The following is a 24357-nucleotide window of genomic DNA, read 5'->3' as shown; positions in this document are numbered from 1 at the left end:
AGGTCCTGAAAAAAATCGGACAGCGCAATGTCCGATTTTTTTATTTTTTTTTTATTTTTTATTTTTTTTCAGGACCCATTGAAAATGAATGGGTCCAGATCTGTTCCGCAAAAAACGGAACAGATCAGGAAAGAAACAACGGACGTGTGAATGGACCCTTATTATTATTATTATTATTATTATTATTATTATTATTATTATTATTATTATTATAGATTTTGTTTCATTTTTTTTTAGGAGCTGGCCATGTGGAGCTTTGTACGATTAATATTTTTTTTGTGTTTGCTGCTTTGCTATGCAAGTAAAAATAAAATGGTGATACCTCGATGCACTGAAAATTAAAATGTGCACCCCAGTCATATTTTTACAGCAGAGACAAATTTCTGCTTTTATAGGGCTGTGCTCACATCTGCGCTGTAAGCCTCTGACACAGTTTACGTTTAAAAACCTGGACAAACTAGCACAGCAATGCAAAGCGGGGGTCACCATGACTGGATGGACTGCATTGAAGTCAACGGGGTCTCTCAGACTCCGTTTGTTTCTATCATGTGCCGCAATCCCTGAGAACAATCGGAAACACTAGCGGAGATGTGAACAGAGCCTTAAAGGGGTTCTCCGGGAGTTAATAAAATGAAAATTCTTAACTATTACTTTATTATAAATATATTTCCAAATACCTTTCATTAGTTATAATGGATCGTTTTGTCTGTGGAGCCATCATTAGGAGAAATAAAATGGCCGCCGTCCTATTAGTCCACACTAAACCTGTCCTAATCGCACATGAGGACAAATTACTTCAGAACACTGAGCTAAAGAGCTGCCTCATCCTCCTCTCTGCTCTGCTTGTCAGGGATTATGATCCTGAATACAGATGATAAGATCTTCAGCTGAATCTCTGTAGGAATGGACTCCATGAGGAGACATGAAGCACAGAGAGGACGGACAGGACAGACCGTGGTAATGGAGACTACATACAAGAGCTGCTGCTCATTACCCACACCCTCCGCTCTGTACTTCATGTCTCCTCTTGTGCTTGTTACTGCAGCTCAGTTCTTATTCATTGGAATGGGACTGAGCTGCAGAAAGGACACAACCGATGGACATGACACTCGAGTGCCGCAGCTCCTTCCAACAGCTGATTGGGGGCGTTTAGGGAGTCGAGCACCCACCGATCAGATATGGATAACCTGTTCTGAGGATAGGTCATCAGCATTTCAGTCCCGGACAACCCCTTCCTCAGGATAGGCCATAAATATCTGTCCGACAGGGTCCGACATTCCCCTGATCGCCTGCTCTGCAGAAGTCCCCACCAGAACCACACTGCTCCGTCCGTTGTGTAGTGGTTACCGCTCTGATTCACTTCAATGGGAGCAGCGCTGCAGTAACCAACCCTGTCCACTACACAATAGAGGGAGCTGTGGAGTACCTCTCTCTGCTCTGCAGCTGCCCAGCAGGGGGGTGCTGGGTGTCAGACCCGCTGCCATTCAGATATTGATGGCCGGTCTAAAAGAGGTTGTATCACTTCAGCAAATAGCATTTATTATGTAGAGAAAGTTTATACAAGACACTTACTAATGTATTGTGATTGTCAATATTGTCTCCTTTGCTGGCTGGATTCATTTTTCCATCACATTATACACTGCTCGTTTCCAGGGGTTGCGACCACCCTGCAATCAAATATTGGTTGCGCTTGCACACTATAAGAAAAAGCTCCAGCTTATGTGCGCTTCCACAGTCCTGGCCACCAGAGAGGCCTACGCTTTTTCCTATAGTGTGCAAACACGACCACCACTGATGGATTGCAGGGTGGCCGTAACCATGGAAACGAGCAGTGTATAATGTGTTGGAAAAATAAATCTAGCCAGCAAAGGAGACAATATGGACAGTCACAATACATTAGTAAGTGCCCTGTATTAACTTTCTCTACACGGTAAACGCCATTAGCTGAGGTCAGACAACCCCTTTAAGGATAAGTCATCAGTTACAAACCCTGTAATCAGGTGACAGTAAAGATCATTCTCGGCTTCTGCTGATGTTAGCAACACATTTCTGTATCTCTCCCATTACTGTAGATTATACTTCTTCAATGCAGAGTCCTTTGGAAGCTGATAAATGACTGTGGACTTCTTACCTGTATTGTATTATGTAATTGCTTGAATTCTTTTTTTTTTCTTTTTGTGTTTTATGGCTGGGAAATTTCCAGGAATGTCTCTGCAGACCTTTGATTCCTGCCTTTGCTGAGCCAGCAGAATGTCTGCCCCGCAGCTAGTCCCTGCGCTGTACCAGTCTGTGTCACACATGCTGAGGCCGTCTATCATGTCTGCAGTTTAATCAACGCAGTTCATATTTTTTCTGTTTTATTTATGCTAAAAAAAAAAAAAAAAAAAATGTGCTTGAGATGAGGAGCCGCGATCCCCCTAATACACTGTGCATAGAAAGTGATTGGTCTCTCGTCAGAGATATATATATATATATAGTCCCAGGTGCAAATCCTAGATGAATCCCGGACTAGGATCCTCAGGAAGTAAAAATAAATAGTAGGCAGCATTCCGGCATACGAAAGAAAAAGTAGACTCCTTTATTCACCCATGCAACCTTTCAGCTCATCTCAATGGAGCCTTTTGTCATTATTGTTTATTTATTATTTTTTATTTATTTGTTGTTGTTGTCTGCATTGCTGTTCCTGCTGTCCAAAATACCAGAAACCTGACAACTCTCCTGGCTCCATGTGAACAGAGCCTAAATTGTATGCACCCAGTATGGACTTCATTAATAATTATATATATATATTTTTTGTCTAGGCTTTGTATCCTCCCCATGCCAAATTAACTGACAAGGAGGTAAGTCGATAAGAATAAGGAATTGTCTCATCGCACGGATCCTTCTCTATAGCAGTACACTCTTAGACCATGTTGAGACGCGACAGATTTGCACACAATTACCGCACAGTGCACGTGGTCTGGTTCTGAAAACGTCATCCACACATAGCGGATAGAAGAAACGCGCTGCAGGTTTTCTAATCATTCTGTTGAGGATATGCTGCGGTAGATTTACATATAGTTTTTTCCCCTCTGGAGGTTTTTGAGACTTATGCAGTTTTTTGCCGTGTTTTTCCCATGCATTTTTGACAATTTTTTTTTTATGTCAAAAGCGACACATCTAGATGTCAGCTGTAAGTGAGTCGATGTTATTAAACGCAGTGCAGATGTGTGTTTTTGGCACCTTTTCTTCACTTTTCACACATTTCTTTTTCTGTCCATGATGCGTTCTTTTATAATGCAGCATGGCCTGGCTGTGGTGTGTTTATTTTTTTTTATTTTTTTCAACGGGAAAAAAAACATAAACTTATGTGACCCGAAAAATGCAACCAATCATTGCAAAGCATCAAATCCATTTTCATATGGAATTAAAAAGCAAGGTGTGTACATGAGATTTTACGGATCTCATTCACTTTGCTGGCGCTGTATTATACTTAAATTTTGTGAGGAGAAACAGCACATAATACTCAACATGTTTATGTGGCCTTTAAGTGTAAGGCTCCGATCACACAACAGCTTTTCCAGCGTACTTTTGGCGTGGACAGCCACATCTAAATCCAGTCAAAAACCAGCCGGCGGGCGCGTCCTTTCTGCATCTCATACATCTCAATGGGAGGCAGTGCTGAAGGCTGCCGAGCGTCAGCTTATAGCTGTGGCTGAACCGGGAAGGGACATGTCTGTTCTCTGTATGGCCCGTGGGCTCTACGATCCTCAGCGCCGCCTCCCATTGAGATGTATGGGACGCCGTTGTACACGCCAATATTTCGCTGTAGATCCTGCCTTGTGAACGGCCCTAAAGGTGAAATCTGCAGTGAATCAGTAGCACATGTAGATATTGCTGCAGAATCTCAGCAGATTTAGGCTCCATTCACACGTCCGCAATGGAACGGAATTGCGGACCCATTAATTTTCATGGGGCCGCACAATGGGCAGCCCGGATCCGGAAATTGCGGACCCTGAAAAAATAAAATAAAACATGTCCTATTCTTGTCTGCAATTGCGGACAAGAATAGGCATTTTCTATTAAGTGCCGGCGATGTGCGGTCCGCAAAACACTTACGGACATGTGAATGGACCCTAATGCCTGAAGTTTACATCACTCTCTCCGTCCCTCTCTATATATCTCTCTTTGTCTCTCCGTATCTTTTTTTTTTTTTTTTCCTCTCTCTCTTTCTGTCTGTCTTTCTCGTTCTCTTTTTTTTTTTTTTTTTTGTCTCTTCGTCTCTATCTATCTCTCTTTTTCTCTATCTCTCTCTGTTTCTCTCTGTCTTTCACTCTTTTTTTTCTCTATCTCTCTCTCTCTCTCTGTCTCTCTCTGTCTCTCTCTCTCTCTCTCTCTCTCTCTCTCTCTCTCTCTCTCTCTCGCTGTCTTATATATATTAAAGGGGTTGTCTCACTTCAGCAAGTACCATTTATCATGTAGAGAAAGTGAATACAAGGCACTTACTAATGTACTGTGATCGTCCATATTGCCTCCTTTACTGGCTGGATTCATTTTTCCATCACATTATACACTGCTCGTTTCCATGGTTACAACCACCTTGCAGTCAGGGTGGTCGTACTGGCCTCTCTGGTGACCGAGACCGCAGGAGCTCACATAGGCTGGCGCTTTTTCCTATAGTGTGCAAACATGACCATAACTGATGGATTGCAGGGTGGTCGTAACCATGGAAACGAGCTGAAAAGAAAAAAGGGGGTCAGTCAGCACATCCCAATGCGCAGGTGCACGCTGCCATGGCTGGAGACACAAAGAGCACTCTGCTAACCAAATACAGTACAAAAAAGTATTCTGGTGCTAATACTACGCTTATTTAGTACATTTAAGATTCTTGGCAAATACATTTTGTTAAAAATTATTTGGGCCCATCTGCCCGTTCCACATGCATGCTGGGTCCACTCTGCTTTTTACCATTTTTTGGTGCCATAACGGCCTCCATTAAATCCAGGTACCAACATGCATGCCGAGCCCACTCTATACCTCTCCCGCCTCCAATGAATGCAATGAGAGTCCACTCTCTACCTGGAAACGAGCAGTGTATAATGTGATGGAAAAATTAGTCCAGCCAGCAAAGGAAGCAATATGGACAGTCACAGTACATTAGTAAGTGCCTTGTAATAACTTTCTCTACATGATAAATGCCATTTGCTGAAGTGACACAACCCCTTTAAGCTATAGATATAGGTAAGACTTGATTTGTATGCAATGTAATGTGTTTCCTTATATTTCACAGAAAACCAGCATCTGTTACCTGTCGTTCCCTGACTCTAATTCTGGTAGGTGTTGGTCCTTTTTGGGGGCGCTTACATATGGCGGAAAAATCAACCATACAGTACGCAGGTGCAGATTTTTACACTTGCATTTGGCGCCGATTTCTGTGCAAATTACATCCCCCATTGAAATGAATGGATAAAATCTGCTTAAGAAAAGCCACAACACGAATCGCATAACTTACTGGACGCAGCGGCACGCAGGGCAGCGATTGACATTTTTCAACCCCAGAGGATAAAATGGGGGCAGTCTTTATGCTACGTATTTTCTGGCACCTTTTTCCGCCATGTGTTAAGACACCCTTATCCTTCTGCTTAAAGGGAACCTGTCATCAACTTTCTGCCGACCTCACTGAGGGCAGCATATAATAGTGACAGACATGCTGATGTCAGCGGTGTGTCACTCAGGCAGGAGATAAAAGTAAGTGGTTGCTGAGAACCAGCATCATAATCATTGCAGCCCAGGCCTGGAAAAGAGTCAAATCTACCTGAGTCCTGGTTATCCATAATCTCCTGCTCTCTCGCCCATCTGCTGATGATTGGCAGTTCTCTCCTAGAGGGAAAGGGAGAAAACTAGGTAGAAGACTGTCAGCCATCAGCAGGTTCCCTTTAAGACTTATCCTAGAGATGAATGATGCCAGCAAACAGGAGCGTGCCCCCACTGCTTCTCTATGTGCAAGATTTTCCGTTAATATATGTGTATTTTGCTTCTTCAGGCTGCCTGGGAGACACACAATTCTGCTTCAGGTTCCGACAGTCGGGAAGGAAGTCTTCTCTGCATTGTGTCCTGGATCAGATGGACAGAGACTCGCCTGTTTATTTAAAGGTTTGGTCAATTGTATTGAGTTTTAGTTCTCAATTTGATAAATCCAATCTGCCAGTGAAAATATCCGATCCCTAGATCAGACCTCCATATCCAATCCTCAGATAGGACATTACATGAGACCCCCCCGTGTCAGGACATTACATGAGACCCCCCCCGTGTCAGGACATTACATGAGACCCCCCCCGTGTCAGGACATTACATGAGACCCCCCCCGTGTCAGGACATTACATGAGACCCCCCCCGTGTCAGGACATTACATGAGACCCCCCCCGTGTCAGGACATTACATGAGACCCCCCCGTGTCAGGACATTACATGAGACCCCCCCGACCCCCCCGTGTCAGGACATTACATGAGACCCCCCCGTGTCAGGACATTACATGAGACCCCCCCGTGTCAGGACATTACATGAGACCCCCCCGTGTCAGGACATTACATGAGACCCCCCCGTGTCAGGACATTACATGAGACCCCCCCCGTGTCAGGACATTACATGAGACCCCCCCCGTGTCAGGACATTACATGAGACCCCCCCCGTGTCAGGACATTACATGAGACCCCCCCCCGTGTCAGGACATTACATGAGACCCCCCCCGTGTCAGGACATTACATGAGACCCCCCCCGTGTCAGGACATTACATGAGACCCCCCCCGTGTCAGGACATTACATGAGACCCCCCCCCGTGTCAGGACATTACATGAGACCCCCCCGTGTCAGGACATTACATGAGACCCCCCCGTGTCAGGACATTACATGAGACCCCCCCGTGTCAGGACATTACATGAGACCCCCCCGTGTCAGGACATTACATGAGACCCCCATGTCAGGACATTACATGAGACCCCCATGTCAGGACATTACATGAGACCCCCATCAGACCTTCTTTAGACATCATATCAGCCCTCCATTTCAGACCCCCATTAGACCTCAGATCAGACCTTAAAATAAAAATAAATGATCCTACCTCTCCTGCGCAGCGGCTTCTCTCTGTGTCTGGCGGTCTCTTTAGAAGTTGCGCTCCCCTCTCTTCTCTGGCCGACGCTGCACAGTCACCTGACTGCGTGCAGTGTTGGGTCATAGTGCACGCACTACGTCCGGATGCTGTACGCGGTCAGGACAGTGCACACACTGCCCCAGGAAGGAAGACCAGGGAGGGCGAGTACAGGGAACGCTTGCAGCACTTCACTCTCCTCTCCTGGCACCTAATGCATACTAGTGAGCGCTTCCATAATTGAAGCGCTCACTAGTATTTGCTTTATAAGACGCACGGCCATTCCCCCCCCCCCACTTTAGGGGGGGGGGAGTGAATCTTATAAAGCGAAAAATGCAGTAGCTATTGCTGTGGCCTAACTGGCTCCTAAAATCCATAGAGTTGTGCCAGTTTCTGTGTTAAATTGTTTTCCATGGCTTAAATATCGATGACTTCTCTTTTGGGACTTGCAGCCCCCCCCCCCCCCCCCCCATCCCTTGAAGGCAGCATTGCGCTGCTCAGGCGAGTCCTGCTGCCCCTTCCTTGTATCCCAGGAACAGCGCTGTCCATCGTATATTGGCTGTGCTTGGAATTGCAGCTCTGTGCTTTTCAGTTGAACAGGACTGAGCTGCCGTAAGGCCACGTAACCGATCAACTTGACGTCTCAAAGATTTTAATTACTAGTGGTCCGAGTGGTGAGACCCCCGCCCGACGCTAGAATGAGGAGAGAGTTGCGTTCTGTTTCCTTGCTGCAGGAGAGGTAGCGCTCTGTACTCAATATAAAGTCTATAGGCCCTTCCCGATCCCGTGCGAGTGTGACCGGTGGGGCTCCGAGTGCTGGTACGACATACCAAAAGTTTTATGAAAGCTCAATGACCCTTTAAGAAGTACAGAGAGGGGCAGCTGTTCCTATGAACATGGCAGAAATGGCCCAGTTGTGCGCAGTCCTGGGTGTAGGACAGAAGGGTTGAGACTTCTCTTTCTAATCTCATGTATCACTTCTGGGTTTTTCAGAAAGATCCCGCCTGTTTCTATGGTTATGTCTATTTCCGCCAAGTCCGAGACAAGACGTTGAAAAGAGGTTATTTCCAAAAGGTAATTACTTACGTGGACTGGAGGCTCGGGTCCGTTTCTTCTGTGCTTTCTGGGTATCAAAGAGTAATTGCTCAGTTATTTGCATTTATCTACAGCATTCAGCATCTCATAGGTCTATAGTGTCAGGTGAAACCCCCGGTGGGCCCCCTAGTCCCCCACCCCCTGCACAAGAGGCACAGGGCACAGTAGACTGATGGAACTACCTATACACAGGCAGCGCTCAAAGCCTCAACCAGCCTATGGTCTTATAAAAGCTGGGTAGATTATTTAGCAAGCTACCCAGTTTATTATTCTACAGGTGAAACTCGAAAAATTTGAATATCGTGCAAAGTTAATTTATTTCAGTAATGCAACTTAAAAGGTGAAACTAACATATGAGACTCATTACATGGAAAGCGAGATATGTCTAGCCTTTATTTGTTATAATTTGGATGATTATGGCTTACAGCTTATGAAACCCCAAAGTCACAATTTTGAGGTCCCCTTTGCTCAGGGGGTATGGGTTATTGAATATTGAACCTTTTCACAATATTCTAATTGCATTACTGAAATAAATGAACTTTTGCACAATATTCTAATTTTTTGAGTTTCACCTGTACTTGTGGCGGAAAAGACATCTAGGCACAGCGGTAGTCCAGCCAGTTTCTTCTTTCCCCAGGGACCTGCCTTCTCCAGGTCTCTACAGGGACCCCCTTCTTCATCTTGAGCATCTTGCGGCCGTGGCCACTGTGTGAGCAGATATTAGCATGTAGCTGTACAGTGGGCCCCCAGAATAAATTTTACAGGTGGGCCCTGGGTACCCCAGTCCGTCACTGTATAGTGGTAATGCTCCCAAGAGCTGTCACGTCTTCAGGGTTCAGATATAGACATAATTTGTATGGGCTTGGTCATCTGCGGGTGCCCACACTTAGTGAGACTGCATGCAGGGCTGCAGTGCCAAAATGGACGGCGCTGCGAGGAGGCCGCAGCATTCACCAGAGCACTGCAGCCCCAGATCGAAGAAGGTGCAGGGCTTTGGACCGTCATGATCAGATATTGATGACCTACATCGGTATTGAACTCCTGGAAAAACCCTTTTAAGATGAAATAACTGAAGAAGTAATACCCTCTTGACCAGTCCCATGCCGCTCCTGTACTGACACTTTCTGGGTCCCCCATCTAGTCTCGTACTCGACTGCAGTAGTGACATGTTGACATCTCTGAGGTCACCGCTGTGGGCAGTGATTGGCTGCAGCAGTCACATGTCATGTCGACACATCACCCCTGGAGCCGGAAGATCAGAGACCAGCGGGAGACCGGTGAAGCTTTGGTACAGGAGAGGCACGTTAGGTATTACTACCTCAGCGGGAGCTCGGAGCGACCTGTGTAATAGTAAGCCCCTATGTGAAATCAAGAAGTAGCTGGAGCAATAACTCCCATCATAATTCCTATTGGCAGTAGTAGAAAATACAGGAGCCGTCACTAATGGAACACTGTAGCCGGTGGCCCCCTCGCCAGGCGGGATGTGGATTGGGATCCCTGGTTGTGGAGAGAAGTGTGTCCCAGAAGTGGACTGTGGATGTGTTAACCCTTTAACTCTTAGATGTCTTTAGAAGAGTAGTTAACCATGGCCACCCACTGTCAGCTCTTGGAAGGGGCCATGGCACTTGGGCGAGTGCGGCGGTGTCTTCCACAGCCTGTGTGTCCTGTCCATCGGTCATATGGACTGGATGCAACTCGGTGCCATTCAAGTGAATGGGATTGAGCTGCAATACCAAGCGCAAACACTAATGCAATCAGTTGTGCCATGCTTGGTATAGATTAAAGAGGCCATGGCGCTGGTCCGCTAACACTTCAAACAGCTGATGGAGCGGGGGGGTGTCTTGGGATTTGGACCCACACCCATCAGTATTAAAGGGATTTTCCAACCCCAAAAATAGCCCCCCACACAGATTGTACTTGCCTCGCTCCCTGGCACCTGTGACACTTCTGATGCCTGCATCGCTGCCTCCCTAGCATTGGCGGCCTTGCCTGCATCAGAAGCAACTTGGGTGCCAAGGAGCGAGGTAAGTACAATCTGTGTGGGGGGCCATTTTTGGGGTTGGATAACCCCTTTTAATTCTGTGGGGTTATCTAGTCCTGTGTGATACGCTGGACGGGGGAAACGTTTGCGCGGGCTTCTCTGTGATTGGGTAATGTGTTTGTGTTCTGTTCCTTCAGTCCTTAGTTTTGATAAGTAAGCTGCCGTACATCAATTTCTTCCACACGGTGGTGAAGCAGATCGCCCCGGAGTACTTTGAGAGGAATGATCCGTGCTTGGAAGCAGGTAACGTTTATCGTCTGATCTTTTTCGGAACCTATTCTTGGGCGGTTTAATGAGAGAGTCTCAAAGGGACCGTCTCACTTCAGCGAATGGCATTTATTCTGTAGATGCAGTGAATACAAGGCACTTACTAATGCACTGTGATTGTCCATATTGCCCCCTTTGCAGGCTTTATTCATTTACCCATCACTGCAGCACAGATATGAGGTGGTCGGGAAAGGAGCTTCTGCGCGTGCGTGCCTATGCTCAGTCCTACAGTAACGACCACCGCTGCTGGATTGCAGGGTGGTCATAACCCCTGGATACCAGCAACGTATAATGCGATGGAAAAATGAATGATGCCAGCAAAGGCGGCAATATGGACAATCACAATACATTAGTAAGTGCATTGTATTCACTGCAACTACATGATAAATGCCACTTGCTAAAGGGAGAACACCCCTTAAGGCTTTCCTTACCGATTTTGTGTCCCTGGAAATGCAGTTGACCTCACCATTAGGGGGCACCATGTCAGTAGAAGAACAATCCAAACCACTGTTTCTGTAGCTCCCATATTGGTGAATGAGAGATACGGTATCGCACACAGAGCTCACAGCTCCTTCGATAATCTGGTCACCTTTTTAATTCTGGAGGAGGCCAATGCATCCAGTCAAATACAGACGTAACACAGACGTCATCTGTATTCTGCGGATCCGCATTTTGCAGACTGCAAAATAACTATGGTCATATGAATGTACCCGTACGGTCAGTGCTTGCCTTTTGGGAGTCTAGGGACGCTATAATGGCAGATATCGCCAAGAAAATAATGAATAGCATTCCTAACATGAACTCTTGTTTTGCGCCTTCTTTGGAACTTTCCGTAATCCATTGCATTTTTAATACCACATTTTGACCACCGGGGGCATACTTTCTAGTTATTCTGTCTGTATTGTCACTCTCCTCCCTGTAGCTTGCAGTGAAATTGACCGGTGGCCTCCGCCTGTGCCAGGGAAGACTTTGCTTTTGCCGATCATGGGGCTTGTAATAAAGGTACATTCTCATTCTTCTTTTTTGAAGTCATCAGTTTTTTACTGTAATATACTATAAAGTATAGATTAGTTGACCAAACATAAATGTCTTCTCTTTGGGGAATAAGCCTCAACCTCCTTCAGCCACTTATCTATCTTGAAAACATAAGGATCAGGCATATTAAAAATCTGACATGCCCGACCCCTCTTTTTCCCTAACGTCTGTCATAGGGACACCCCAGTACACATTAGGTGGTCGACCAGTCCCCTGAAATTGGTGAGTTTAGCTGCCATTCTTTCTTAGGTATTCGGGCACCGTCAAGGGGTTGTCCCATTACAACAGCTTCATTCCAAGCCATAGGGGATAAACTAGAAGGGTGGCTGTGTTCCCCTTTTGGGAATGGCGCAACTCTATGGGACTGACAGAGATAGTTAAGCGCTTGTATTCGGCCATCTCTAGCAGTCCCATAGAGTTGAATGGAGCTGCAGCACACATGCTCAGCCACTGCTCCATTCCAAACAGGGCAACAGGGACCCCCCCCCCAGGTCGGACCTCCATCGATCAGACACTTATCCCTTTTCCTGTGGATAGGGGTTAAGTTGTAAGGGGACAACACCTTTACCATAGCATATGATAACAGACATGTCTAGTGCTGGGTCTGCATAGGGACTGGTGCGGTAAGTCTTTTTGTAGCAGCTGTCTTGTGCAAATCTTGGTAATCAGTGAGAACTTTTTCGCATCACGGATAAGGATAGGACCGTTCTATTAGGAGCCAACTGTTCAGTTCCACAAAATAGGGAATGCACACAGACTTCATCAGTATTTTTTGGAGGATCCGTGTTTTACGGACTGCAAAATCCATACGGTGGTGTGCATGAGTACTTAATAAAAAAAGTATGCGCAAATTGCGCTATGCAATGTACACCTACTGTACACACACAACTCTCTCGCTCTCTTCCAAGGTGCGGATTCCGACGCGTCACGACAAACCAGGGACAACACAATTGGTGGAGATGACACCGCAGGTTAGCCAAATCTCATTTTATTAACGTTTTCTTCTTCTACGGTGGGAATCTCCAGTCTGTGACTCCAACTCCAAGCATGTCCTGACTGTCTACAGCTCGTAACACCATAAAGCAATGTATTCTTATATGGTCCTTTATTTATTTTTGGTTAAATTTCAGAATGATGCACAGATCTCGGTGTCATTGCCAACCATCCATGAAGTCGATCTGTTCAGGTAACTGAGATTGTTCAGTCTATGAGACATTTCCTGTTTCTTAATATGTCTTAGACATGGTTGGATGTTCGAGGGGTAACAACAGGTCATGGACATTGTAATGCATGAGATTATCCCTAGCCTTAGAGGGGTTGTCCCATCTGGACATAAATGTCCCATAGGTGCATGTCCTGTCTCAAGAATGGGACCCACCATGAATGGGGAGCTCAAGTGTGGTGTCCTCTCTCTTTTTTTCCAAAAATACCCGAGCAAGTACTTTTCATATCGGAGCCTCGTTTTTTATATAGGAGCTAGTCCGAGAGGTCGTAATACTGACATGTTGCTTTTTGCAGGTGCTTCTTACCGGTCTTCTTCCATATTCAGCTGCTTTGGGAACTTGTGTTATTGGGGGAACCACTTGTAGTCATGGCCCCGTCACCATCACAGTCTTCAGAGACGGTACTGGCTCTTGTGGGGTAAGTATCCATTTGGGGTTCTCCTGAGCTGTAGTTTGCTGGTTATAGATGAATGGTTTAGTGTCGGTGTAATTTCTGTCCTGTAGGTTGTGTAAATGCATGCAGGGGCTGTGGTTGTCCACAAATTACCTACAGTCCTGGGCGGTGCGTGTGGTGGACCTGTCTGTATGAAGAAGGAGCAATTTTTTATTGTTTACAAACATTTTATCTAACCTTAATAAGATTTTTTTTTTTTTTTTTATGGACAAAAACGGGGAGATGGAAACAGGTTATTGACTTGCGTTTGGGATGCTGGCGAAAGGGTCACTAATCAGTTTTTATTTTCTAATTTTTAGATTTTTTTTATTTTTTTTCCAATTCCTTTTTCTGTACATGATTATGAGGGCGGACATCTTTCCTCAGCTACTATTTACAGCGGTTTGGACACCTTCTTTACAGCAGCCATATGGCCCCCAAGAGCCCATAGACTGGAGATGTTTATTGACTTCAATGAGCTAGTCTTGTGGGCATGCTATGTGACCTGTGCAGAAGTCATTGTGCAGGGAGGGGCAGTAGATATGCTGTGACCATCGCCTATTGGGGATGGTGGACCCTGTGCTGTATGTGTGTGTGTGTATGTATGTATGTATGTGTGTGTATGTATGTATGTATGTATGTATGTGTGTGTATATATTTATATTGTCATTGTAATTCTGTTTGTGATAATAATGAGATGACTGCTGAGAAGCAATCTTTATAGAACAGGAAGTGTCAGCCCATTATTATAGTGACATGGAAAATTACAAATCAATCGCCAAAAATTCTTAAATATGTCTTAACACAGAACCTTGATTTTAAACAGAAGGCCATTTGATAACACATTTCCTTTAAATGGAACAGATCCAGTAAGCTAACATGTCTTGTATTCTGTACATGCTGCTTCATAGAAAGAATATAGATCAATATAAATGGCAGCCTGCAGTTCTTTAATATATTATTCAAGTAAACTGCCCTGTGAAGGACCTATTGCAATCCAAACCAAATGGAGAAATTGCACGGCACTCCCGAGGTGTGTGTGATGCTATTACAGCTCTATCGGACCGCTTCAGATCAGTGCTTGATGAATAACCAAATCGTCCTAATTTCTAGATACTAGACGTTTCGGTCAAAATGTGACCTTCCCTGGATAAGCGGGCTCACGCTGCCTGTGTCATCGTCATTTCTGAGATTCTGGGAAAGCATAGACTTGGACGGCTTAGGTGCATAAAAGTTTACCAAACTATGATAAATGATATATCCAAAAGATAACATACAGCGTAAAGTAAGTAACAGTCACCAAAGCCGTGAAGAAATGGGCGAGCTCCCCATCGACCAGTTTCCCAATATGGCACCCCGCTGACTCCCATATGACACAAACAGAGGTATTGCTAGCAAGACACATCTTAGCCTGAGGATGAGTAAATCTAGTATATACTATCTATGTATGCAGTTCTCTAATATATTCTATAATATATAGCGTAAAGAAAGTAACAGTCACCAAAGCCGTGAAGAAATGGGCGAGCTCCCCATCGACCAGTTTCCCAATATGGCACCCCGCTGACGCCCATAGGACACAAATCTTAGCCTGAGGATGTCTTCAATGGTGCTAAGCTAGATGTTTTCTAGCCTCCTGGACCCTCCTAAAAGTCTCCAGTGTGCAGTACGCATGTACAGTTACTTCAGACTTCAGGAATGCGGCTGGGTATCACCAACTACATTACTAGGAATTAAAGGTGAAAGAACCACAAAAAAATTTAAATTGGGCCAATTATGTTGTTCAACATGCACTGGTCTGAGCCTGGCAGTCTAATAAAGCTGTAATCGTTTCACACAGCTTGGGAGAGCCGTGGAATTCCTCTATACTGTCAAGTAACAACCTATTGCTCTTAGGGTAGACTACATGCTGCATGGTTGTGATGTGGCCGAGGACCACGTGGACATATGAGCCGCTGCGGCTCCAATGAACTTATTAGGTCCACCTGTGGATAGGTAATCAATAGTAAAAAGCTGACAAGCTCTGGTATAAACAAAACTATAGTTGCCTATTATTCTGCTCAGATATCAGTATCAAAGTGCTGCCACCTACTGGTTCTCTCTGTAACTGTCCTAAAGAAAATCACCTTTGTGGAATGCTTTCTTATGTTACTGATTACAGGAAACTAAATCAAATTTTTTTTTAGTTGGAAGAAGCAGTATGAACCGCAATGCCTCAATTGTGTGTCCTGCTAATAACTGGGAACTAAACTTTTATATCCTTCCTGCGAGAAGTCAGTTACCTGATAATTCATTTTATGCATACATTTGCAGTAAAAAAAGTATGTGAACCCTTTCTGCATTGATCATTAATAAAATTTGGTCTGATTAGTAACATCACAATTATGGACAAACACAATCTAATAGCACACAGAATTGTACTATCATTGAGCTCAGGAGACGGCCATTCTACAACAAAAATATTCCTCCTTTTTTTATTTTTTATGTTTGTTAGTTAATTAAAGGGTTTCTCCTGGAATTAAGAAAATGAAAATACTTTAATATTATTTTATTATAAATATATTCTCAAATACCTTTCATTAGTTATAATGGCTCGTTTTGTCTAAGGAGCAATCATTAAGAGAAATAAAATGGCCGCTGTCCTATTAGTGCACACAAAACCTGTCCTAATCACACAGCAGGACAAGTTACTTCACAACACTAAGCTAAAGGGCTGCCTCATCCTCCTCTATGCTTGTCAGGGATTATGATCCTGAATACAGCTGATAAGATTTTTAGCCAAATCTCTGTAGGAATGGAGTTCATGAGAAGATATGAAGTACAGAAAAGAGGGGGGAAGGAGCAGCAGCACTTGTATGCAGTCTCCATTACCACAGTTTATCCTGTCCACCCTCTCTGTACTTCATGTCTCCTCATGAACTACATTCCTACAAAGATTCGGCTAAAGATCTTATCAGCTGTATTCAGGATCCTAATCCCTGACAAGGAGAGGAGGATGAGGCGGCTCTTTAGCTCAGTGCTCGGAAGTAACTTGTCCTCCTGTGTGATTAGGACAGGTTTTCTTATAGGAATATGACTAATAGGATGGCGGCCATTTTATTTCTCCTAACAAGCCATTAAAACCAATTAAAGGTATTTGGGAATATATTTATAATAAAGTAATATTTCAGTATTTTCATTTTCTTAATTCCCGGAGAACCCCTTTAAATTGTGTGCTGTGGGTCCTTGTCTTGTCGCATCACCCACAGGATGGGGTAAGTATCTGATTGGGGGGGGGTCTGACCGATAGGACACCACAGTTCATGAGGATGAGGGATCCTGAGTCTTTCGAGAGGGTAGAGCAACAGTCGTGCATGCACGCTGCTGCTCCATTCAGTGATATGGGACTGCAAAGAGGAGCTCAGCACATCAGCTGTCTCCAGCAGACCCATAGAGATGAATGGTGCAGCAATGCATAAGAGCGACTGTTGTGCCGTTAACTCAAGGGACTCGGGGACCCCCTAGTCCAATGATTTATGGAGGTCCCAGCACTTAGTCCTAACAGAGCGATCTGCTACCTGCAAATCCAGAAGATCTGGACTGCCTGATGAATGTTAATTGAGCATTTAGAGGCAGTATTAGACTGCCAGATGATCGCTGACGAGTGTTCATTGGAATGCTCGCTAGTGATTATCGGGCAGAAAATCTGGCAGTCTAATATACTCTATAGTTCCAGCACAGGAGGCTGCAGGGAACATTTGATTGGTAGAAATGCCGGATGTCTGACCCAGAAAACCCCATCAAAGGGTTTCTCCGGGAATTAAGAAAATTTTAATACTTAAATATTACTTCATAATAAATATATTCCCAAATACCTTTCATTAGTTATAATGGCTCATGTTGTTTAGGGAGCAATCATCAGGGGAAACAAAATGGCCACCGTCTTGTTAGTGCACACAAAACCTGTCCTAATCACACAGCAGGACAAGTTACTTCACAACACTGAGCTAAAGAGCTGCCTCAGCCTCCGCTCTTCTTGTCAGGGATTATGATCCTGAATAAAGATAAGATCTTCAAGTAGGAATGGAGTTCATGAGGAGACATGAAGTACAGAGAGGATGGACAGGACAGGCTGTGGTAATGGAGACTGCATATAATAGTTGCTGTTCATTATCCACATCCCACCCTCTGTACTTCATGTCTCCTCATGAAATCCATTCTTACAGAGATTAAGCTGAAGATCTTATCAACTGTGTACTGACGAGCAGAGAGGAGGATGAGGCAGCTCTTTAGCTCAGTGCTGTGAAGTAACTTGTCCTGCTGTGTGATTAGGACAGGTTTTGTTTGCACTAATAGGACAGCGGCCATTTTTTCTCGCCCAGTTTCCTTGGGGGACACAGAAGACCTTGGGTATAGCTCATCTCCCTAGGAGGCGTGACACTAAGTGAAAACTGTTAAGCCCCTCCTCCACAGCTATACCCTCAGCCTGGAGAGAGAGACTGCCAGTTTTTGCTTAGTGTCCAAGGAGGCAAGACACTCCCTGCTACTGCAGGGCTGTTTTCTCCTGTTTAGTTTTAGTTTTGCTTTTTACTTTTTTTCTTTTCTTTTTCTTCAGATCATCAGGGACAACAGAGACGCACTAGACCTCTCTGTTTCTCCCGGGGTTGAGCTGCGCCAGTGCCGGCATCCGCACTGCTGCCTCCCCCACAGAAGACAAGGTGGACCAGGGCAGCCTAGCTCCCCTGCATCCCGCCAGCGTAAGGGTCGCCCGCACGCCAAGTCCCTCTTCCAGCGTCCTGCCACTACGGTGCCAGTAGCTGAAGGGGCGACCCTGCTGGAACAGACCGAGGGTGAAGACGGCTATGGTGAGAGATTGGCTTCTCCAGCCCTACGTCCCCCCCCTCACCCCTCACCCCACCCCGGTCTCCTGCGTGCCTGACCCCCATACTGGGCCTCTGGACCCTTCTGTCCCTGCTAGACTAGGCTGGCCCCTGGGCTGCCGCAGGGCGACATTCTGCTCCCTCTCTCCTGGTCTCCATAGGACATTAGCACCTTCTCTCTGCAAGAAGGATGCCTAGGGAGCTGCAGAGGTCCGCACCTAGCTGCCCCTGACGGAGGGGTTATGCAGGCTTCCCACCCTCACTGGCACCCGGTCTCAGGTCTCCCTCTCTTACCGGCCACTGCTTCAGGGCCAGGGGGCCCGCGCCTTGCTGCCCCTGACCCTCCTCTACCCTCATGGGCACCGGTCCAAGGGCAAGGTGGTTGTGGCTGCCGGCCATATGGTGCAGTGAAATGGCTGCCGGGCGCAGGGTCCTCGCTTCCGGGCAGCGGGGTGGGCACCCGCGGCCTGCAAATGAGCGCTATGCTTCAAGCCCCCGGCCGACCGTCGGAACATTCCGGTCGGCCGGGCGCAGCGAAATCAGGGTCCCCGGCTCTTCCGGCCCGCGGGGTGGGCATCCGCGGCCGGTATGTGCAGGCGCCGCTCCGTAGGCCCGGCCGGTATTTGAATACTGTGCGGCCCCGGTCAGCCGGGCGCCGCTACAAATTTAGGCCCCGGCTTCACGGCCTGCTAGGCCGCAAAATTCCGGCCTCTGTTGGAGGGGGCTGGAACTTCTCCAGGCGCGAATTCTTCGCGCCTGGAGGTTCCCCCGCCCCCAGGGGATCGCAGCGCCGCCCCCCAGGCCGGATCCCTGTTAACCCTTTGGGTACAGGCCGGCTTCGGATGGGCCTGTGTGGCTGCCCCCCCCTTTTTTTCCCTGCTTCTCAGGGATTCTGTGCCCCTATAGGTGGCTCACCTTTCTGCCTCAGTGAGGCTGTTATAATAATAAAAAAAAAAAAAAAAAATATATATATATATTATTTATTTATCTATTATATATACCTTGTGGGCTGCGCAGGACGCTGCAGCCTGATCTCAGTAGTGCTGCCTGTATACATGCCCCCCTTCCATAGGCGGCATGTCGCGCTCCCCGGCTGCGGCGCTGCCAGGGTCATTTTCCCCTTCTAGGCGTTTTTCTTGCCCTCTTCCGCGATACGGCGCTGGTCAAGTGCATGCGGCCCTTTCTGTAGGCAGGATTCGTCACCCTCTCCAGTTATGACGCCTGCCATGTGCAGGACCCCCCTCCTCGGCGGGATACTGCACTCTCCCTGGCTGCGGGTTGGCCTTGTGCATGAACCCCTCTTCATTGGCAGACTACGGCAGTTTCTCCGGATACGGTGCTGGCCATGTGCACGGCCCCCTTCCACAAGTGGGACGCTGCCTCTCACTGGTTTCGTTGCCGATGATGTGCATGACCCCCATCATTCTTAAGCGGAATACTGCACTCACCGGATACGGTGCTGGCCATGTGCACGACCCCCTTCCATAGGTGGAACGCTGCACTCTCACTGGATTCGCTGCTGACCATGTGCGTGACCCCCTTCCATAGGCGGAACGCTACACTTGTGCGTCGCTGACGCCCATAGGCATGGCTCCCTTCCGTGGACGGCATTCGGCACTCTCACTGGATTCACTGCCAGCCATGTGCATGACCGCTTTTCCATAGGCGGTACGATGCGCTCTCATTGGATTCGTTGCCGGCCTTGGGCATGCCTCCTTCCCTGTGGCGGCATACATACACTCCCTCGGTCGGTGGTTGTTCTCTAACCGGTACGTTGTTGGCCATGTGCATGAACCCCATACGTGGCGGGGTGCTTGCACTCTCACTGGATCCGCTGCCGGCCGTATGCATGACCACTCTTCCGTGGGCGGTGTACGCACTCTCACTGGTTTCGCTGCCGGCCATGGGCATGCCTCCTTCAGGTGACATACACACATTCTCACCGACTGCTCGCACTCTCCCTGGATGCGATGCTGGCCATGTGCATGACCCCCCCCCCCCCCCCCACTTTTTTCTGGGCGGCATACTACACTCTCACCGGATACGTTGCTGGCCTTGAGCATGGCCCTCTAACATGGGTGGAACGTTTACGCTCCCTTTGTATACGGTGCTGGCCTTGTGCGTGACCACCCCTCATTCCTGGGCGGAAATTTGCACGCTCACGAGGTTCAAGGCTGTTCTTGTATGTGCTGTGTTGGACTTGCACATGTTTCCCTTTATTAGCGGAGTTGTTACACTCTCACGAAATTTCGGTGTTGGGTGGATTGTTGCACACTCACTTAATGCTAGGATAGCCCTGTGCATGTCCCCCTTTCACTAGGTGGACTTCCTGCTGGATACTGTGTGGCTATGTGCATGGCCCCCTTCTGGGCGAAGTATGGTACGCCCTACTTCTCTGACGTAGGTACGACCTTGGGCATCACCCCCCTTTTTGGGGCGGGCCTTTGCACTCTTACAGACTACAGTTTGCCAGGTACATTTCCCCCCTTTCGGGGCGGTCAGTTTGCGTTCCATCGCATAAAATACTAGTCTTGTGCATAACTCTTTTTCAGTTTGCACTTTGCACTTCCGTAGATTCTGTGGCGCTCTGTGGCTGGCCCTCTTCGCTGAGTGATATTTTTGCAGTGAGCGGACGCTCTCGTGCGTTGTTCGGGCCGCGTATGCCTCCTCGTTCCGTAGGTGGGTTGGCCTCACTGCTTACGGGGCTACTCGTACGTATGCCTCCTTTCCTCCTGCGACATATTTATTATCTTGGGAGTCGGTGGTTGCAGCAAGACTTGCATTATTCTCTACAGAGATCATTCTGTCCACCTGTGTGAGCCTCAGGTGTTGTCCAATGAACAACAAATGAATACCTTTTATATATATAAGTAAACGGGCTCTACCTGCTCGCTACTGCACCGAGCTGGGCGGTGCTCATTCATTTCGTTGGCCCTTCCGCCCGGGGAGTGTTCGTGGTTCCTAGATACGTACCCATTCGTCCTCCCGTGGCATTGTTTCCCTGCGCTGGTGGTTACATGGTCGAGAGTGCTGTCTGCAGCGCCCGTCGCATTCTATGTTGGCTCTGGCGGGTCTACAGTCCCCTCACCTACTACTATTTCCTCCTCTGCGAGTGCGGTGTGGTATGATTCTTTCCGGTTGGCGCCCTCGGCGTTCAGTCTGCTCTGCTACCAGGTTCGGCCACTCTTCTTGGGAAGGTCATCCAACTTCTCTTGGGTGCTCGCTTACCCAGGTCCGGAGGACCTCCACCTTGGGTTCTTCAGGGTATTCGCCTTCTGCGAGGCGGTGAACCGGGCGTCTCAGTGTAGCGGGGTTCTGCCTTTGAGCTGTCCTATGGCTTCTCTGTTACCCACTCCTCCTTTCGTTTGGAGGGTGTTATGCCGGCCTCTTTCTCGACTGCCTTTTCTCGCCGTCTCTGTTTGGCTCCCACTCGGTACGGATCACTCCGAATGTGGCTTCTGTTCCGGCCACGCTTCAGAGGCTGTTCCTTCACTGCCCTCCCCTCTGGGGAGAGCATGGTTGTTCATGTTGATGGTTCTGGTGTTCCTTTTGGCCTCGTACTGTCCCCCTTGTTCAAACTGGCTGTACTTGCTGTGTGCCTATTTACCGGGTCTACCGCGTTCTGTCCTCCCGCTGGGTGCAGATTGCGTTTTTTCCATTCTAGGCAACGTTTCTGCTATGGACTTACCTTCTCGGTAACTTGGGAGGACTACCATTTAGTCAAGATTGTCTTTAGATCCCCCACACCGGGACTGTAGTCCGTCTTCCTGTGGTGGCTACATCGGCTTGGGCTTTAGCCTGTCTTGTACTGGCATCTGGCGGTTGCTGGACGGACCCTTTGGTCCCTGTCTGTCTGTCCTTCTGCTCCCCCACTCCGGTGGATACGGAACACCTTTGTTCGGGGCCGACGGGACCAGTTCTACGACCGTTCTGCCCGGGTTACTGGTCTGCGCCTGTTCATTGGGTTTTCGCCCGCTTGCCCAGGCGACTATTGTGGGCTCGCTAGTGTCACTCCTGGCCGTGTTTTCGTCCAGGATCTGTGGTAGGAATTAGGGCTTTCCTTGGGGTTCTGTGGGAAGCTGGGCGTTCCCCCACTCTGCCTTTCTCTCTCCATGGTTCTGTCTTTCTCCAGTCCGGCCTGGACTTGGGACTGGGACTCTGTTGCTTGAAGTATCAGTGTCTGCGCTGTCCTTCCTCTTTCAGCGTTCCCCGCCCCTCTGGGCCTGTCAGGACCTTCTTCCGTGGAGCGGCTCTTGGTTTCCTTTTGTACTGCCCTCCGGTACCGCCCTGGGAACTACATACTGGGCTCTTGGCGCTCCAATCTTTCCCTTGGAACCGTTACAGCAGTTCTCTCTACTCCTTCTGTCCTGTACGGTTGTGTTTCTGTAGTCATCGTGTCTATGACGGGTGCCTGAGTGGCGGCCCTTCTTGTTCCGAGCCTTCTGTCTTTCCCCAGGACAGGGCTGTTCTCCATTCTGTCTCTTCCTTCCTTCTGAAGGTGGTGTTCGTCTTTCCTTTCATCAAGGCAGTCGTCCTCCCCTTCTCACCCCCGGGAACGGACACTTCACCGTTTTGGACGTTGTTTGGGCCTTGCAGTTTTTCCTTGGGGATCTCCGACTCTTGTCGACGTTTGGTCTCTTGTGTTTCCAGGAGGTCCGCGCAGAGGGTGGATGGCCTCCAGGGTGGCTTTCCTCCGCTTTCTCGGAGTGGCTTTTGCTGTGGTTGCCGCACCAAGGGCAGGGTTCTGCTTTTGGTGTCGCCATTCATTTCACCAGAGCTGTCGGTTCCTCCTGGGCCGGAGACATTAGGCTTCGGCCATGCATTTGTGCAAGGCGGTCACTGGTCTTCCTTGCACACCTTACCGAGTTCTGCAGGGTGCATACTCGGGCTTCGGCGTATGCTGCCTTGGGCCGCCTGGTCGGCAGGCGGCGGTTTTTTTGATGCCTTCGGGTGCTTCGCCTTGGTGCTGTGGTCCCTCCCCTCTTGGACTGCTATTGAACGTCCCAAGGTCTTCTGTGTCCCCCAAGGAAACTGGGCGAGAAAACGAGATTTTTGTATAACTTACCAGTAAAATCTCTTTCTCGCTCTTTCCTTGGGGGACACAGCACCCACCCATTCTTTGTTTTTCTTGGCACGGTTTCCGAGTTGTTTTACCCTTTGGGTAGTTGGCTTGTTGGTTCCACTTTTGGACTTTGCCTTTTTTCACTACTTGGACACGCAACTGGCAGTCTCTCTCTCCAGGCTGAGGGTATAGCTGTGGAGGAGGGGCTTAACAGTTTTCACTTAGTGTCACGCCTCCTAGGGAGATGAGCTATACCCAAGGTCTTCTGTGTCCCCCAAGGAAAGAGCGAGAAAGAGATTTTACTGGTAAGTTATACAAAAATCTCGTTATTACTCCTAATGATTGCTCCTTAGACAAAATAAGCCATTATAACTAATGAAAGGTATTTGGGAATATATTTATCATAAATTGATATTTAAGTATTTAAATTTTCTTAATTCCCGGAGAACCCCTTTAAGGAACATCATGCTTAAACAAGAATATAACCTAAATGGGCACACAGTCCATGCTGCGCCACAAGAAACTCATAGGCTCCTTTTAATCCACCTGAGCTCTCAGCTGTCTGCCCCGGCTATGTAAACCATGCCCAGTCCATAGGAACCAGAAGGGCAGCGGTCACGTGATTTGATGACATGACTCCTTTCTTAGCCATCCACAGCCGCATCCTCTCCTACATGGGATAGGTCATCCGTATCAAATCCACTGAAAACCCCTTAAACATCTCTTCCACATTGCTGAAATACTGTGGATTTGGTGCATGCGAGTCTGCGGTGTATCTGTCCCGTGTGGACGTGTCCTACGGATAGAGACGCACATTTCTTCTGGATTTTCTGCGCTGAAAGCAAAGATGAAATTGGCAAAATCTATTTTGCTGCTTCTGTAAAATACTGCAGAATCCATAGCATTTAAAGGGGTTCTCCAGGCTTTTAATAGTGATAACCTATCCTCAGGTCATGAATATCAGATTGGTGGGGGTCCGACACCCGGCACCCCCGCCGATCATATGAAGATTCAGCTCTCCTCTGCCAAGTTCTACATTATCTAAAACGGAAGGCGCCATGTTGCACGTCTCAACTAAAACAGCATTTGCTTCTTTTCATCTTTTTTGCGCATTCAGGTGCATTTCTCCGTTGAAATACCGCAGCGATTTCAGACCCTACTTCACCATCCACGACGCAGAATTCAAAGAGTACACAACCCGCACACAGGCACCGTATGTATT

General features: G+C 47.6%; 1 protein-coding gene across 1 annotated transcript in view; it reads left to right on the top strand.

The window, feature by feature from the left end:
* The window catches only part of DENND6A (DENN domain containing 6A), a 57803-nt gene that overhangs the window by 5981 nt on the left and 27465 nt on the right, over window positions 1-24357 (top strand). The window contains exons 2-11 of the mRNA XM_044300706.1: window positions 2802-2840; window positions 5270-5312; window positions 6023-6132; window positions 8117-8197; window positions 10397-10502; window positions 11449-11528; window positions 12470-12532; window positions 12692-12747; window positions 13080-13202; window positions 24253-24348. Coding sequence (XP_044156641.1) covers window positions 2802-2840; window positions 5270-5312; window positions 6023-6132; window positions 8117-8197; window positions 10397-10502; window positions 11449-11528; window positions 12470-12532; window positions 12692-12747; window positions 13080-13202; window positions 24253-24348 — 797 coding nt within the window. The remainder of the gene's footprint in view (window positions 1-2801; window positions 2841-5269; window positions 5313-6022; window positions 6133-8116; window positions 8198-10396; window positions 10503-11448; window positions 11529-12469; window positions 12533-12691; window positions 12748-13079; window positions 13203-24252; window positions 24349-24357) is intronic.

The sequence above is a fragment of the Bufo gargarizans genome, chromosome 7 (genome assembly GCF_014858855.1).
Source record: "Bufo gargarizans isolate SCDJY-AF-19 chromosome 7, ASM1485885v1, whole genome shotgun sequence".
NCBI lineage: Eukaryota > Metazoa > Chordata > Amphibia > Anura > Bufonidae > Bufo > Bufo gargarizans.
This window is presented reverse-complemented; position numbering and strand designations above follow the sequence as displayed.